This window comes from Plectropomus leopardus, chromosome 7 (assembly GCF_008729295.1).
Source record: "Plectropomus leopardus isolate mb chromosome 7, YSFRI_Pleo_2.0, whole genome shotgun sequence".
Taxonomy (NCBI): domain Eukaryota; kingdom Metazoa; phylum Chordata; class Actinopteri; order Perciformes; family Serranidae; genus Plectropomus; species Plectropomus leopardus.
Window position 1 is genome coordinate 33,441,840 of NC_056469.1, and position 18,255 is coordinate 33,460,094.

General features: G+C 40.7%; 2 protein-coding genes across 2 annotated transcripts in view; both read right to left on the reverse strand.

Annotated features, from left to right (window-relative positions):
• The window catches only part of si:ch211-113g11.6 (uncharacterized protein LOC559008 homolog), a 51,432-nt gene extending 47,318 nt beyond the window's left edge, over positions 1–4,114 (reverse strand). The window contains exon 1 of the mRNA XM_042490821.1: positions 3,895–4,114. Coding sequence (XP_042346755.1) covers positions 3,895–3,973 — 79 coding nt within the window. The 5' untranslated portion in view covers positions 3,974–4,114. The remainder of the gene's footprint in view (positions 1–3,894) is intronic.
• An 8,408-nt stretch (positions 4,115–12,522) lies between these two features.
• On the reverse strand, positions 12,523–17,931 carry lingo4b (leucine rich repeat and Ig domain containing 4b). Its single transcript, XM_042490822.1, has 3 exons — positions 17,870–17,931; positions 15,022–15,137; positions 12,523–14,346 (listed from the first exon to the last, which is right to left on the reverse strand). The coding sequence occupies exon 3, from the start codon at positions 14,332–14,334 to the stop codon at positions 12,523–12,525; it is 1,812 nt and encodes a 603-aa protein (XP_042346756.1). The 5' UTR covers positions 14,335–14,346; positions 15,022–15,137; positions 17,870–17,931.
• Between the last annotated feature and the right edge of the window lie 324 nt (positions 17,932–18,255).

An 18,255-nucleotide genomic window follows, 5' to 3' on the forward strand; every position in this document is an offset into this window, starting at 1 on the left:
ATGTGTCATGCGAAAATATCAGCGAGATTCTGTATCTCTAGATATGCTGAAGCTGTAAATGAAGCTTTTTTTCATACATATTTAAAAAAAAAAAAAAAAAACACGGCGTGAGTCCCTGGCATCTCAGGAGGTGCCAAGGCTAAAAGCAGAGAAAAAGTTTGAATTTAATTAATCAGGACAGAGACAAGACCTCACGCTGTTGTTGCTCTGTGTGTGCTGGGTGTGTAATTAAGCAGCTGTTTATCAACTTTATACTTACCAACCAACACTTTATCAACCTTATAAGAAAACATATGACAAAAAAATGTGTGACGGTAATCTAATGAAGGAGGTCTGTGGCCAAAGAACAAAACGAAAAGAGTTGCTTTAACAATATAGTTACAATATTTTTTTTTCATTAATAATAATCAACAGTATTTGTCAATGTTTATCTGTGGTAGGTGAATATTTCAAATCCAGAGCCCAGTTCTTAGAAATAATCTGATTGGAATTTGACTGTAGGATTGGCTCAAATTTTGAAAATGGGTTATTATTACGTAGCCAGTATCCTACACAGTGATATGAAGTCCCATTTAGAGCACTGATTATCCGAATTTGGTAATCTGGAAAACTTTGTATTCCTATAGCAAAACGTAGGATGTCCAAATTTGGATCATTTTGATTCAGATTGAATTTTTTGAACAACCTGGCCCATATGATTTCAGCCTAAAGAAAACCTGGCTAAAGAAAGAAAGAAAACTTGGCTAAAACTAACACAGTTTAATTTGAATGACCTTACGGTTATGAGAATCAGTTTTTGTTGTAACTGTTTTCACTTTTGATTAAACTAAATGCTCATTTTGGAGGCTGTTGTTTGTGGTGCTGCTGAATTGCACTGCTTTACAGTGAAAGGCAGAATATTTTGTCTCTATCATTCATGTCAATATGGGGTGACTAAACTCTCTAAATCAGTTTTTTAAAAACTGAAAACAGTGACCTTGAGAGTACACTGGTACGCTCTCAGTAGTTTATCCTGAAGGAATGCACTTAAGATTTTTGATGATGCCCTGTTTCTACGGAGGCTCAGTACACTTATTGTAATAGCTTTGAGGGAAAGTGTCTGCCAAATGAAGGCCATTTAATGTACTCCTTGGGCCCTACAACAACATAGAATAGCTAACCTTAAACCTTAAATTAACCCTTTGAAACCTGAGCAAATTGGCTTGATTTCCTTTTCAGCTTTACAAGAAACTGTCCAAAATGAGCAAGACATTAATAAAGCTATAAGAAAATACCCTGAAAATAGGGAAAAATTACCAAAAAAAAAAACAAACAACAAAATTACCTGAAAAAGTGCTAAAAAGAAAAAAACCAAGATAATTTTAAATGGGCCTATATAATCATAATAACTGTAAGTTTTAAAAATATATCATTTTCTGGATATTTTACCCCTTTTCAAATATATATATTAATAATACTTTTCTTTCTTCTGTAAAAAAACATATTGTAACTGATTTCAAGTCATAAGATGGGTTTGCATTACAAATTTGTTCAGAACTTAAGTGATATTTTCAAAATGTCGATAAAACTCAATTTGCAAGATAACTTCTATTTTTATTGAGTGATGTTATGTGAATTCTCCTCTGGTGATAACATCGCAGTAACCATGGTGATGGATGTTCAAAACATTAGCAGCTTTATTGCTATTGCAGCCACTGCACTAGCCGTCATTATTTCCAATCCAAGGCCACATAGGTGTGTTATGGAGCCATAATATAAAGGCGAGCCCCTTATACGTGGGAGCGCCCACGTATGAGGGATTTCTGGGAGCTGATAGTCCACAATTTCACAGAGGAATTGTGCATTCAAAACTTCTGGATGATCTGCATAACTTTTGAAGAGTTATGCGATCCAATAACAGCTTTTGTAGCTCCTGTTGTGTCATGAGGGAGCCATTTCCTACCAAAAAGTGAATAGCCATAGCATCATGTGACCTAGAAAGGACAAAAAAGGGTTTCCTTTGAGGTTCTGCAAAATATGGCTTTTTTGAATCGCCTTAAATACCACCCCTCATATAAGCATAAAACTTTTTTTGCGATAAATGGAATTTTTTTTTTCTAAATGCACGTTTTCATTAGACGTATTTTATATTTGCAATTTTAATTTGCGCATTTTAGGGTTATTGGAAACATGGCTGCAGTCACCTTTTCCCAATTTCCTGGAATTTGTGGTACATCTCTTGCCAAGTTACTCTTTGCCTGTTTCCCAATTGTTCAGGTTTTAACGGTTTAAATACGTTTGAAAGGTGGCTGAATGCAGCACATAGAAACTGATGTCAGTCCAGGTTTCAAAGGGTTAAACCCTAGTTTCACCTACATTTTAAAACCAGTCCTGAGAAAGTTCCTTGGAGCTGTGAAAACCCGCCAAATGTCCTCATTTGGCAGAAACATGCAGATTGAGGTCATTGTGGTTTATGAGGACCTCGGCGCTGTCCGCGGTGCTGAACCAGCGCCAGCTCTGAAGCGGCTCCTCGTGAAGGTTTTGCACTTCAGGCTCAGACTGTGCCTGTGATGGATTCCCTTTGACAGTTATCTACCTGTGTGCATGTGTGCGCGTGCGTGCCCTAACAGGCATTTATAGCTCTGCCTGCAATTGCATAACAACGAGTTTGATTGATATGACTTGCACGTCCCGAGCCGTCATCTTGTGCGTTTTGTACTGTGCTCATGTGCGGGGAGGGGAGGGGTACAGATAACTTGACACACAGCCCCCATCTCCACTGATTGCTGAATACATTAGAGGAGTGTGTGAGGTGTAAAAAGGCGTGAGTGGAATAGATAACTAGGAGTCGGCTTGGAATTTTCCATTCAGTGCCCTCCCCTCCCTCCCCCCTTTTCTCCATCTCTGTATATTTGTAAATGTACACATGTATTTATGGCGGCTGCGACCCTAAAGCAACCCTCTTTTTCCGGGAGCCGGACTCTTCTGCTGCAGTGTGAAGCAGCTGCCGTGTCCCGCATTGCAGCTCCGCAAGGACGCGGGAGCTACAATGACTGTGTCAACCTCCAAAGAGTCGTATTTCACGGTAACGATGCTTTTCGGCGGTGGCAGGCGGGTGTTTAGAGGGTACAGCCTCACAGTGTGTGCGGGGCGAGCAGACGCCATGTTCCTCCAGAAGGAAGGAGGGGAGAGGTTGTTTTTAAGTGCCTCTGGTTTTTATTTCGCTCGGTGCGCCTGGAGGTGAGGAGATGGAGGGACGGTCACCAATCAACGCCAGTGTGTCCCCGAGTGATACAACCAGCGATGGTGCATTTACAGCATTGTGAACTTGCAGTGAGCGCACTGAGATAAATATACAAGTTGTCAAAAACAGAAAAGCTACAAGTTGCACAAATCAGATCCAAATCATTCAAATGTGCCATCGTGCGAAAGTACGCAAAATGCAACCTGGAGATGGAAACACAAACTGAATGAGAAAACACTAAAAACATATTTTGTGCATGATGTCCTCTTCACAGTGAGATAATATAATTACTTGTCCTCCAGATGTTGATGCCGTTCAGCCGGTGAACATGTGTGCGGGGCCTGAATGGTGGAGCGCGTAATTTACTACTCGGTGAGTGGGGGGGAGGGCGATGTTTTAGGAGATGAATCCAGAGGCAGCCCCTTCACTGTGGCTTTATTGGACTGTTTGTGCCTCTTTCGCAAAGGACAAGACAACATGGGTTCATGAGAAGAACCAGAGAATAATTGGCTCCATCATCGTGTGACTAAACTCATCCATTCACTCATCCATCCGTTCACTCATTCATAACGTATAACACAGATGAATAAAACACGCTTGGCGACATAAATAATTCGTTGAATGTCTTGAGGTTAAAGCAGACAACATGCAGAGTACCCAGCAGCGCCTACCGTGCACGACAAATTTGAGCCGAGGTGACTTTCCGGCGATGATCGTGGCAAAAAGCGACAGCAGGATGAAAGAATTCATCTTTCTTGAAGCTCTCTCCGTGCGTAACCGGTTTGTAAAAATGATTCAACCGAACGACGCGCTCCTCAAAATCCTTCCTCTTTCCTTGCAGTCTCCTTATGGTCCCTCCCCGATATGCTGCGTCCCAGATCTGTGCCACCGACTGCTGGTCCCAGTCCTATCTCGTCCGTCTGCTTCTCCGGCAGTTCAGTTTGGAGAAGTCGGGGTGTCAGGCTCCACCTCGGAAACAAAAGGCAGAGGGGGGGGGAGTGGAGCCCTCCAGCAGGGACGGAGGGGTGAGAAGTGGGTTTGCAAAAATCGCCTACAAACACTTTATAATTACAGGCGTGTAGTCATACCTGTTGCTGAGAGATCATTTATGCATCTGACTGTTAAAATCGTCGTTTCCAAATTACATCTTTTTACACAACACATGATTCTCTTATCCAGTCTCAGGCTTTTTGAAAATATTTAATAAAAATAATAATTTTCTGCTGTTTTGGGGCAAAAATAACAACATAAACAACATATGCAGAAACGCCCTAATTTCACATGACAGTCTGATATATGAGGCTATATTCTCAGGACCATTTTGTGTTTGCACACACGCCCTCACACCAGCAGCCAATAATGATATTGCCTCAGCAACTGCCTCTGCTGTAATGTCTAATCAATATGTGTCAATAGTGCCTGAGTGGCTGACTGCGAATGAATCAGCACTTTGGCTCTGCTGCGTTTGCATTTGTGAAGTTAATTGACTCAAATTTGAAAAATTTAACCACTCTGGATGGTTGAATGGCTGCTGGTGGAAGCAACCAAACAGATGCTTCCATTTCCAGGAGATTGCTCTTTGCACCGTCTAAAGCTTCATCTGGCTCTCTGTGAGCAATCTGGCAGCTGAAGGCTTGTTGCAGGGAGAAATCATCATGAGGAGGTTTTGAATGACCGAGGAAAGATGTCCCTGCTTTTCCTCAGTTCACAAAGTGTTATACGCCACACACAGGTGGGTCCTCGGGAGAAGCAAACCTTTGAAAACCCTCCCGCCAGGGGGGCAATGCCCCTTTTCAAACATCTTTTTAATGCCTTAATTGTCTCTCATGTTGCCCCTTCAACCCATTGAAACCTGAGCAAATGTATGTATTCATTTATTTGAAAAAACATACCAATAACAAGACATAGCCTTAAAATTAGCAATAAATTAGTAAAAAAAAACAAAAAAAAGAAAAAAGAAAAAATTACCTGAAAAAAAGAAAAAGAAAAGAAATGACCCAAAAAGGTGCTGAAAATTGAAAAAAAAAATAAATAGTTTTTTCTTAACATAAATTTAAATTTAGATTTACATTTTTTACATGTATAGAATTTATATAATTATTATAGACATGAATATAGTGTTCTGGACATTTCAAAATTCAAATAATAATAATGATATTGAAAAAATCAAACCAGTTTGCTCAGGGTTCAAAGTGTTAAACAGATAGAAAACTGATGGTGATCCAAGTTTCAAAGAGTTAAATCAGCTTCTTTTCAGTCAGGGACCTAATCTCTTACACTCACATGTAATAGCAAACTCTAAAGTGCAGGGGTCCAGCTTCTGTTGTTTTACTCATTACGTCGACACACACATTTAACCTCAGTCATGAACAGTTTCAAAGCTGTAAAAGAGAATCCGTCACCTTGTTAACTGGCTGATTTTAGCCTACAGACGTCTAGTACTTAAAGCCAGCTGAGTCTTAACCATGACAGATAAATACATGTCTGTGGTGAGTGTGAGTGTGAGTATGAAAGCTCAGCTTGACTGCATTTAATAAGAATTATCAAATTAATTACACTTGATCTCATTTATCAATCACTAAACCTCTCGCCTGGTTTCCTGCGTTACCTTCACACTGACATGATCCTAAATGGTGATGAAACCGCTCTTAAAATCTGTTATGACCTCACTCCACAGTGATGTTATTGTGCATCATGCAGTCAGTGCACCACTGGAGTGGGAACACTTTAACCACGAGATGGCAGCAAAAGCAAGACTTTCAATCTTTATTTCATCACTCCAAGTTAATTATTTTGCCTCCTCAATAATCACAACAGGAGTCATCTGTCTCCTTGAGCAGCATGCCGATGAGCTCGCTCCAACAGAAGGTTTGAGGGCGAAATCATCTGCTGCTCCTGTAAGGTTTCACTATCAGGAGGAAGGACGGGAAGATAATTTAAATTATACCCTACACAAGGAGAATCATAATATCTTTTTTATATGACTAAAGGCAAAGGTCGGTGATCCAAAACATAGTATTGGATTTTTTTTTTTTTTGTGGAGATGTCTGTCTGTGCAGTCTTATTAACCCTTTGAAACCTGGATCAGCATCTTTTCTTGTGCTGCATTCAAGCACCTTTAACAAATATTTAAACCTTTGTGGCCTGAGCAAACTGGTTAGATGTCTTTTGAAAATATCGCAAAAAAAAATGTAATGAACAACTTGGCAAGAAATGTACAAATTTCAAGAAATTTGTAGGTTTAGATTAAAAAAAAAAGCAAAGGAAAATGTTAAGAATACTATATTTCTAATTATCATGTTTATATATTTAACATTATTTGACAGAATAATTATATTTTTTTCTTCAGCTCATTTTCACAAGTTTCAATGCTATTGACTCTTTTTTGCTTATGAAACATAATGCGTACATACATAAGTGTATGCGCCTGCGCCCGCTGTGGCTCTGGAGGTAAAGCGAGTTGATTGGCAGATCAATCCACATGCAAAAGTGTCAATGTGAAGGACAATGAACCCTAAATTGTTCCCATCAGTGTGTGAGTGTAAGTGTGTGATTGATAGGCAAACTGTAAATGTAGCTGTCACAGTCGGCTCTGTCCTCCTCTTGAGGTGCATGCTTTTCCTTTGTTTAAATCTATTCTTTATCCATGCTTCATGTTTCCTGTTTATTTTGTCACTCATATCTCCTCTTGTTTCAGATCACTTCACTTCCTGCTCAGGTGTTTTTCCGCCATTCTTAATTGTCTGCTCTTCCCCAAATGAGTTTCACCTGTCCCTCACTGCAGTCGCTTCACCTCATGCACAGCTGAACTCACTCCCACAATCAGTCTTTCTCTACTTATACCTGCCCACTTCCTTTGTTCTCAGTCAGCTTGTCTTCATGTTTGGTTAGACTTCTGTTGCTTGGTTTCCTGCAGCTTATTTTAGGAGTTTTGAAATAAATCTGAAATAGCCATATACAGGTTACAGAAATAAACTAAATCCCCCTACGTCCATTATTTTTAAAATCAGCATTCAGCTCAAAGTATACTCACCTCCGTTTAGACCGAACAATAAAGCAGTCTGTGTAGATCAGACCCTCCAGGATGTTGCAATCAAACAGTTGATGCATGTTCAACAAATTCCCATGAATTTTGCATGTAATTATGTCCGATCACTGCAACTTTTTTCTGCAAATCTGACAAATCATTGCAATTTCCAAAGACTTCACCAACCATGGCAGTCCTCTGAGCTCACTTCCTTTTGTCTGGCTCTGAAGAGGCGCAACACAAATATTTCACATTTACAAACAAAAATTACCATTAAAGAACTTGCAAGACTCCCTGATGTTTTGAATAAAGTGGGCATAAAAGGTTTTGCACCGACATTGTGGTGGAACAGAAACAAACTCAAGTGACAAACTTTTCAGTAACAAAACGCAACCAGAGAACAGCTGAAACAGGCGAACAACAAATGAGAAAACGCCGTGACGGAGGCTTTTGCATTTAGATTTATTGCAGGTGTTGAAAGGATCAAGAAGAGTTGCATTAAATATACATGATCAGTGATAATGTTAGTGTTGCATAAATCACAAACTCAGAACCGTGTGGTTTTATTCTCACTGGAACAAATTGCCTTTTTATTGCATTACACACAAAAAAGTTTTTTTTTTACTTTTTTCACTTGCTCACACTATTTATTAGGAATAATTTAAAAAAAACCAAAATGCTCAAACAAGTGCAAAACTGCTGTGAAATCAGGCATTTTAGGAGACAACCATCCCAAAATAAGCCCCAGAAATTGTGGAAAGACTGAAGACTCACCGTGATCTCAGCTATTGAAAATAATTTAGGGGATAAAGCCCTTTAAAGAAGGTGACAACATTCTGCCCTTCTTATCATAGGACTGTAAAGCAATCTTGTCTTTTTGTTATTTATCCATCCAACATATCTGTTTTCTGGTTTGGAATAAACATTTCTGTGACAGGCAAGAGAAATTAATACAATGTTTCAAACAGGAATGTGTGTCTGTGTGAAGCCCCTCAGAGTGAAGTTTTTTTTCCAGTTTAATATGTAGAGTCATGTCCACTTTTGTCACTGTAATTAAGCTAGAAAGGATTTTCTTCCTCTCTCTCTCATCTTTTCAAGGACCTCTCATCACCGCTCATCGTCTTGCTGAAGGGTTGTAGAGACCACCTTCATCCTGTGCAGGTCAACTCCAACTGAGCCACAAGCAGGACAATCAAAGCAGAGACAGGGACGGCTGTAGGCAGAGGAAAGTGAGACATTTTCAAGACCAGAATAATAAAAAAAAGAACTTAAAGATGACGAGAGAGCCAGATCCTGTAAAGGTTTTACACTAATCTCCCATTTCAACAAATCAGTGCATGAAATTTGACATTTTAGGAGGAAAGCTAGGGTTTTTAGTGAGTGCAAGGGAAAACAAAACTCCAAGAAATATATTTGACTCAAGTGTATTTCAAAATAATAAAGAAATACCATGATCGAGAGAGAAATTGATTACTTTAATGACAATAAGGGGATTGATAATTAAGTATTTCTGCTTTGTAAAAGACAAATATAGTCCTCTCTTTACTTGTTGTTCTATTTCCAGCACCTCAGCTTTGCCATCCTTGCTGTAGCTACTTGTAATTTAGGTCATCTAATCATTTAAGCCTATTCCCCCGACACTCTGGATAACAGTGTCAGCCAAATGCCTACAACGTAAATGTAAAATGCATTTCGTGTTGTGAAGAAATGTTCCAAATGGAGGAGGAGCCTGAAATGAACCTCACAGCAGATGCTAAGAGACCACAGCGTCCTCGATGGCGTGTGCATGCCAGTCATTGGAGAGGGAGTGGCTTTTAAACACCACTTTAATCTGCCCCTTTGGCTTTCTGTCCAATGGGAGCAAATAGTTGTATTAAAATAGATAATATGACAGTCCAAGCTGGGCTGGAGGATAGCACCCAGCAGACAGACCTATATAACAGATTGAGACATGCAGAGATAATCCAAAAGGGTTTAAATCTCTGCTCATACACGTGATTATCAGTTTCCTTTCTTTCTTTCTTTTTTTTTTTTTTTTTTGGGATTATTCTGGGCAACTGTATCACACAGAAAAAGTGATTTTCTATCCAGTGGATTCACTGCAAGTCTTTGAACTACAGGGAAAGCAACTTAATTGCCAGAAAAAAAATGCATTGTCTGTTTCTGCAAACCACAAATACATAACATTTGTATGTTTTGCTGTTGTTATCTTGTGCTTAGATGGTCACACAAAAATCACTTGGTTATGGTTCACTTGGTTATGATCATTTCTTGGCTTAAAATACCTGGTTTTGGCATCACGTTCGCACTCCCAACTTGTCACACTGTATCCTCCAGCATCTTTTGTTGACGTTCTCGGATGGTTTGTCAGTTTGTTAAACGCACTGTGTGTTTTCAAAGGAAGTGTTCAGTTTCTGCTTGTTAGATGATGACAATCTTTAACAAAAAAAAAGAAAAACTTACAATGTTGGTAAAACCAGGCCGTTCTCATTCCAAACTCTTAAAATAGCGCCGTTTTGTCAGTTCTTTTGGTGTAAGATTGCAACAGTGTAAAGTGAAAACGCAGCTCGATAGCAGTGTTATTGTAGGCCGGTAGACAGCTGGACGGCATCTGCCACATCTGCCCGAAATGCGGTGGGACCTTGTCAGGTTGAAACACTGCTGATAATGATGTAATATAGGAAGAGCACCTGTAGGGCAGGTGTGGTGGATGGGTCAAACAAACCTGAATGTTGATGCAGGAGTTTGGTATTTACTTCCCGTCTGGTTTTTTTTTCTGTACCTTACCATGTGCCTCTTTCCTCTGATCCTAACCATCCGAGTCAGCATGTGTGTTGCATCCCGGCATTGGTTGCCATGTGCTATTGTTGTCTAAACATAACCACATGCAGCATCATCCCACCAGGCATACTATACCAGAATGTATAGATGAGATGCAGAAGGATACCTAAAACATAATATTTAGACACACACTGACAACTTGGAATGAGAACGTGTTGGTAAAACACCTCGTATTTACGTTTATTCACTTGTGCAATGAACTGGTTAAGTTTAGAAAAAACATCCTGGTTTGGTTTAGCATTTAGATGGGAAGCAAAGAGCAGGCTCCTGGGTGAAAGTCCAGGGTTTGTTGGACCCATCCACCTCCCCTCCCACCTGTTCTATGACTTACTAACTACCTAGCTCCTTATATTGTGTTGTTATCCAGCGGCGTTTCAAACTGACATGGAAATCATTGACCAAGTGGCTATATTTGACAACTTCGGCTTGATTTTGGCAGCTGGAAATGCCACAATGTCTCTGTAAAAAGAGAACAATTTATTTCCATGGTGCTGGAGAAATCTCTCAAGGTGACAAAATCAGCACACATCCCTTTAGGAATTAAACAATATGTATAAAAAAATGCAAATATAATCAATATGTGGTCTGCTTAAACGTACAATGCCAACATTTATTTCTGGCAACTGTGCTGGGTGTGGCAAGCAGTGAAGAACATGCAGCCGCAGACAGAAAATGTCAGTAAACATCTAAAGAGAGTCGTTCAGATTTCAGCAGCAGAGGGTTAAACGCGGCTCTGACAGAAAACAGACAGACACGACGGTATTCCTCTTCACATAATCCTCCATCTTCAATCATTAAAAAAAGAAGACAGGCGTACAATTGCATGGCCAACTGCCAGCTGGAGCTTTGTCGTCTTACAAAAGGAGCAACAAGGCCACTTTCTGTCTTGAATCGAAACACAACGTCCTCACAATGGACTCACAGCGCAGAGATTAAGTGCTTTGGTTATGCAAGAAAAAAGTCTCCATCTCTTGCCAGTTTCCTAACAATTGAGTAATTTCAAAAGAAGATCCACCGAGAGATTAGTTTTGAGATGATTGGATCAGTTTTTCTCCCCATTTGATACCATTCCAAAATATTACATGAAACAATGCAAGGCAATCCACACACACACACACACACACGCACACACACACACGGGGCCGGTTTAAATATAGGCATTTAATAAAGTCCAATGAAAAAAAAATCAGAAGATAGCAAATAAACAAATCTGTCAGTGTTTTGTGTGATCATCATTTACATCCTCTTCCGGCATATTAAAGCATTGCTTTGTGCGTCGTCCATCTACAGTTTCTACACAGCAAGAGTGCGAGTGACACTAATCCAGAACTACTAGATAAATGATAAAAATGTACCCAGCGCACACAAACGTCCTTGACCTAAATATTTACAGGATAACAACGATCAGGTGAGCATTCTCTCTGTCAATGGTGAGAATGTTACTGAGGCACATTAGTCAGTGTTTTCTGTGGGTACAGAATAAAAAAAAAGTGTATTTTTTTAAATATAAAAATGAGAAATCAAACTGATGGAACAAAGATTCATCTATTGTCATTACATGATAAAAGAGTATGTTACAAAAGAAAGACAGTGTCCAACCTGGACCTGATGAAGTCTGTTAAGTATTAATTGGGAAATAAAACATTCCTATGTACATTATGATACGCCATCAGTCCCTTTACACTGCTACGTAATCATTTAAAGTAGCTCATAGCAGAAAACATATCTCCACTGCAGCACACATTAAGCATGCTGCAAAACCATAAAGCTGAGCATCAGAAATTATTTGGCTAGTCTATTCCATAGATTTATTGCAAGTATCAAAAGCTGTGTAGTCACACACACACACACTTCCAGCCGATGCTGAATTGGCAGTCTTTGACATGATCCTCTGTGGGTAAGCAGAAATAGCAACCCGGGGGTCAAAAGGGCAAATGTTTTCTTGGCTTGTATTGGCGAGTGAACACATACAAGCACACTTGTACAATATAGACAATTAAACAAGCACCTGATATGTTTGGACGATGCAGAAAGCTGTGTCTCCATGTGTTAGTCCAAAAAATTATTTCATAGTTACATGCTACATAAAAAAGGAGATCTGTGATTGGTGAGTGGTCATTTGCATGTTCAAAGAAATAAGTTGCTGACAACAAAAAAATAAAAAGCACAGCAACTGAGAGAGAGAGAGCTCTGCCTACAATCTGTTCACATCTCTCTGTTCTCAGATCATGAGATATTCATTCGGTAGAGAAGTGGCTGCTGAGATGTAACCTTCCACTCTAAAATTAGACGAGTTCAACAAACCAGCTCTGATTCTCTGCTTAAAGGAGCCTTTGAATCAAGGTCTCTGTCCCTCAGTGTCCCATCTGGGGTCCAAAGCTCAGAAGACCTCACAGTCATTATGGACACCCCTTTCAGGTCTTCCATGACTTTAAATGAGTTTCATGGTGAACCTGCCACCGTCGCCTCCGTCCCCTCCTCCACCCATCGAAGACCGAGGAACAAAGTCAATAGTGGCCGTGTGCTTGATCTGACCTTTGCTCTGGCTCCAGAAGAACATGAAGACAAAACAGATGGCCACTGAGCTGAGGAAGGACAGGAAGCCCATGGTGGTGGCGATGATCAGCGTCTTTGCGTCAAACGGGTACGGTTTGGCCATTTGAGCGGAGGAGTTGGCAGCTTGGGAATTTGAAGGCTCGACCCAGCCCTCCTCGGAGAAGAAGGGCATGGTTCTGTTTCGGGGGAGCCCCTTCACGTACAGACCCACGGTCAGGCTGTCATTGCCGGCTGCGTTGCCTGCCAGACACTGATACATGCCGCTGTCCTGAACTTGGGCGAAACGCACTTCTAGAGTACCATTGGGCAAAACTCTGATCCGTCCTGTTGGAGAAACCACATTTTTATGAGATGAGATCCAGGTGATGGATGGGAACGGATCCCCATCAGCTTTACAGGAGAAGAGAACCGTGGTGCCCTCCTCCACTCTGGCCTCCTGCGGCCTGCGGTCCATGATGCGGGCTGGGCGGCAGGTGAACAGTCTCGGGAGCTCCTTCTCGGAGAAGTCTCTGAATTCACGCTGTCTGACCGCATCAGGAGACGAACAAGTGGGCTGATGTCCATCAAAGTTTAAGCGCACTCGGCGGCGGACCACCCAGAGAAGCCGACAGTCGCATGCCAGGGGATTCCCGTCCAACCGCAGCACCTGAAGGTTCCCCACAGAGTGGAAGACGCTCTCCTCCAAAGTCGTGAGCTGATTGGATGTCACATTGAGCATACGAAAATAGGCCAGGCCCCTGAAGGCCCCTGGCTCTATTCGTAGCAGGCTCCCTCCTGCCAGGTGTAACTCCTGGAGTCTCAGGAGGTCCCCAAGTAGATTGCCCTGGATAACAGTGATGGGGTTGTAGGACAAGTCCAGGTAGCGCAGGTACACCAGGTGACGGAGTGCTGAGTAAGGGACGGTGCTCAGGTTACAGCTGCTGATGACGAGCGAGGTCAGATTCAGACCAATCAGGCTGTTGCTCGCCACAGTGTCCAGTGCCGGCCAGTTTGCAATCAGGAGGCTTCGCAGCCGGTGGAGTCGTCGGAAAGCGTTGTTGGGCAGTGTAGAGATGGTGAGGCGAAGCATGCGAAGACACGTCAGGCTCTGCAGCTGGGACAGCGCTTCAGTGGGAACAGAGGTCAGGTTGCTGCGGTCTAAGTTGAGCTCCTGCAGATTCTGCAGACCAAAGAAAGCCCGCTGGGAGATGAAGACAAGGTCGTTTTCCTCAGCCTCCAGCGTTTGCAGGTTCACCATTTCTTTGAAGGTATAGTCCAGGAAGACCAGAATCTCATTCTGGCTCAAATCCAGAAAGCGCAGACTAGACAGACCAGAAAACACCCCGACCGGGATGATCTTGAGTCGGTTGTTCTTAATCCGAAGCGTCCTGAGATTCTGAAGGCCCTGGAAGGCCTCCACCTCAATCATGGAGATTATGTTATCACTGAGATCCAACTCTTGAAGTTGCAGGAGTCCGGAAAACTGGCGTCGCCCCACAGTCTTAATCTTATTGTGGGATAAATCCAAACGCCTGGCATCGCTGGAAAAGCCCTCTGGCACAGAGTTCAAATGCTTGCCAGCACAGATCACTTCTTTAGCCTCAGGTCGACACACACAACGTGGAGGGCAGCCTCCTGCAGATACACCCAGTCCAAACTGGAGCAGGATGCTCCATGCCCCCCATCGGACCACTGACTCCACAAACATCTTACCCCCAGCCTGAGAGGACACACAGACACAAGACATTAGCTTTGATGTTTTTCACAATAAAGACAGACAAGTTAATGGATTTTTTTTGGAAGTTATAGTATAACAACCCTATTTGGAAATATTTTGGTGAATTTATTTTCCTCATTTAGTGGAGCCATTTGAAACCTGAGCATGTTGATTTCTTAGAAAAAACTATGAGAGAAAGGCAAAGACCAAGGGAAAAAAAGCCAAAACATTAACAAGAAATGTATAAAAGATGCAAGACAATTGCCTAAAAAATCAGCTAAATAAAAAGTCAAAACAAAACAAGCAAAAGAAGAAAGAGAAAGTTTAAAAAGTGCTTAAAATCAATATAATTCTGTAACATCATTTTAAATATGTAATTATTGTAGTTATTTAATTGTAATTGTAACAGTTTTACACCGGCTTTTTTTTCTTTATCCCTAGACATTTTACCTTAGCTTTTTTTTTAAGAAATAATGTTCTAAATGTACTAATTTCTTAAAGTTTGTGGAACATTTCTTGCCAAGTTGCTCATGGACTTTTCCCCATTTTTGAAAGAAATCATATCAATATGCTAATTTTGGTTCAAAGGTTAAAATATTAGGAAAGGCGCAAGAAAGCTGAACAAGAAAACCGATGTTGCTCCAGGTTTTAAGGGTTTAAACTTGTTGTAAGACATACCGATTCAGTTTCAGAGTGCAGATTCTCATAACCAGTGCCCGTCACGTTGGAATCAGACTTTGGTTAAGTCCTCTGTGCAGATGTGGTTCTTTCAGTAGCATCCCTTTCAGAGTAGCCTGGGCACAATATATATAGAGAGAGAAAAAAGTCTTAATAAAATGAAAGAAACAAGCACAAGTTTAAATTGATGTCCAAACACAAAACAGCATCCAGACAGTGCTCTGAGCATCCTCAGAGCACTGTTTGGATGTTACTGCTCACCACCACAGTATAGGAGGGAATATATCATCAGTCTACAAGTATAGTGTTTTATTCATACACTTTCGGTAGAATATAAATGGAGAACTTTGAATAAACTGAAACAAGAAAAAAGTCTGTCCATCATCTTGGTGCTTCAACTGGGACGTGTTCCTGCTGCTAATGGAAAACCAGGACAAACAGATGAATTAAAAACCAGCCACAAATTCGACTTTATGAGCAGGCGGTCCTGCCCTGGTTTTCAATAATTCATTTTGTGCCAGCTGGTCTCACAGAGACGAGTGACTGGGGCACCAATGTGGATCTCAAGTGAAGGAAAAGACAAACAGTTTCTAATTGTTTCTTGTGGTGTGAGCTTGTTATGAGTTGCAGTGGATGAAATATCAAACTGTGTGTGCAGAAGACCAGAACAATAACATGGTGACACCGTTTCTGCTGCAGACAACGTCCCATAATTAATTTCTGTTGCTCCCTCGGTGCGTGTTGTCCACTTTCTTTTTGACAAAGAACAAAACAAAAAAATACACACAGAGAGTCCGGTGTGAAGCAGATGTTGCAGCTGATAAGAGCGGCCCACATCTCTGCACCACAGACAACAAAATCCCCATTTAACTGAATATCAAAGAATAACTCACTTTTTATCCTGTTTTTATCCTTCCAAAGACTGGGAAAGTACCATTAACAGGACTTAACACCCGTGGAAGTGTCCACGTATGATCTGTCCTAAAAAAAAACAGTATTAGTGCGTCCGGCTTCATGCGCGGAGTCTCTGTGCAGATGAGGCCTCGGTGGGATGAGAGCTTTACTCCCTGGCCCGGGCATCTGGATTTGGGCACGCCAAATGGAGTCAGGGCGAGTTAAGAGAATTACAAAAATTGTAGACGAATCAGGTTAGAGTCGAGGACTCTGTCTGCACTTTATGTACAAGACCTGCCACATGTTAGGGGGTCAGTTAAGTGTCACAAAACAAGTGCTCCAAACCCAAACAAAGTCCCATGCAACAAACCTACAATCAAGCAATAAAATGAATTCATTAGGGTTAAGGTTAGGGTTTGGGAGAGATCTCTCTGTTGCTTTCCCATAAATCCTTCAAGAGTTTTTTGTTTTGTTTTGTTTTTTAATCCTAATTAAAAGTCCATTAAAAGTTGGTAGATTATGCTGTCAAAGCTGCAAAGCCCCTTGAGATACATTTGTGATTTGGTGCTTCCTTACTTTACTTCACTCATTAAGCTGAAAATCGCCACTCTGTTCCTGAACTGACTCAGTTAGATTCGGAATATTGCAGTTATAATATCAATTTTGCTTGAAAGTTAAAGAGATTCTCAGACAACTAATGCTGTAAATTCTACAAGGAATCACTTTTAAAAAAATAACATATTATATTAAATAATATCAAAACAGCGAAGTCACTATAAACAGGAAACAAAGCTAAATTGTCTCTACATTTGGAAAAAATGACTTTTTATAAAGAAACAACTCTTGAAGTTAAACCCAACGATTCTAAAAGAATCCAGATATTTTAATTTATAAAATATTTTTTAAATGTTGAAGAACTGTGGTTTAAAGTAAGAAACTGATGTAAAAAAAGACAAAATGATGCCCAATCTGCTCTAAGTCCTGATGTGAATAGAAATCATCTTTTGAATTCGAGTTATGAAATCACTCATCTGAAGGAAGAGCAGGCTAAAATCATAGACTTAAATAATAAAATGGGTTTGAATAATTGAGCATTTAGAAATAAATAACAATGGGACAACAGAGTTGCCACAATGACTTGATAATTGTTCTTCTCAAGTAAAAAAGAGAAAACCCCTTTTTTTTTTTTTTGATTTTGAGATTTAATGTTTGTATTTCCACAAAAAACAAAACAAATGCAACAACAAAAGAGGACAAGGATGTGATGCTGAGATTACAAACCCCCTTCAACTCCATAAAGACTCTCACCTCAATAATAATAAATACAAAAGTCACGTAACCAAGAAAAGTAGACAAACGAGCAAACAAAGTCATTAAGCAAACATAAAGCGAGCAACACACAATTAATAAATAATTTAAAAATAAAATAATGAAGTGGATGTGAAATCTTAAAATATGAACACTAAGAGACAAATAAGAAACAGACACTTTAAAATAAACAATAATGTTACTGATGATAACACTGAATACAGAATAAAAGCAGCCTGCACGCACACACACACACACACACACACACACACACACACACACACACACACAATGAGCCTCACTAATGTGAAACGCTGCACCCTGAAATATTACATAATTACATTATTCTGTTGGTGTCGGGCCTTTCTAGTTGAATAAACAGGTGCTGGGAAAGTGTGTGATGTAAATTATGTATTTGCCTCTCCAACAACCACCGCTGAGACCTGCTACACAACGCACAACCAAGAGAACTAACCCTTAAAAAAAACTCAACTCTAAATCTTTACACAACAACGCCCCACCACTGCACAGAAAACTCGGAGCAAGAAAGTGCATTCAAACAGAGCAACACTGTTTCATAACCAGCCAAGGAATTATATTTCACCCTTCAGAAATACAGCTGAGACAATCCAAATGTGAGTCTAACCTGCAGCAGCTGCAGCTTCTGTCTCTCCACAGTCAGACAGTTGGGTGAGTCGCCCTCGCTGCAGCCTCTCCTCTCAGTTGTCGACAGTCCCAGAGCTGCACTCTTTATCTGGTCCCTGCTCCTCATGCACACAGCTCTTATACTGGTTGGCTGGGAGCGCTGACTCACAACCCAACACTTGTGCTCTTAGACTCCCAGGTCTCCTGTTAGACCGATATATCTGAGTGCAGACACACACCAGACACCGATACTGACTTTTTATTCAACTTCAGACAGCCGCCCTCAATCGAGAGGAGGCATTTTCTGCAACAGCTGCAGGAAAACAGTCTGAAGAGACCCCAAATAATACGTTTTTACTTTCATTTGTCCATTTTTAGTTGCTTTGC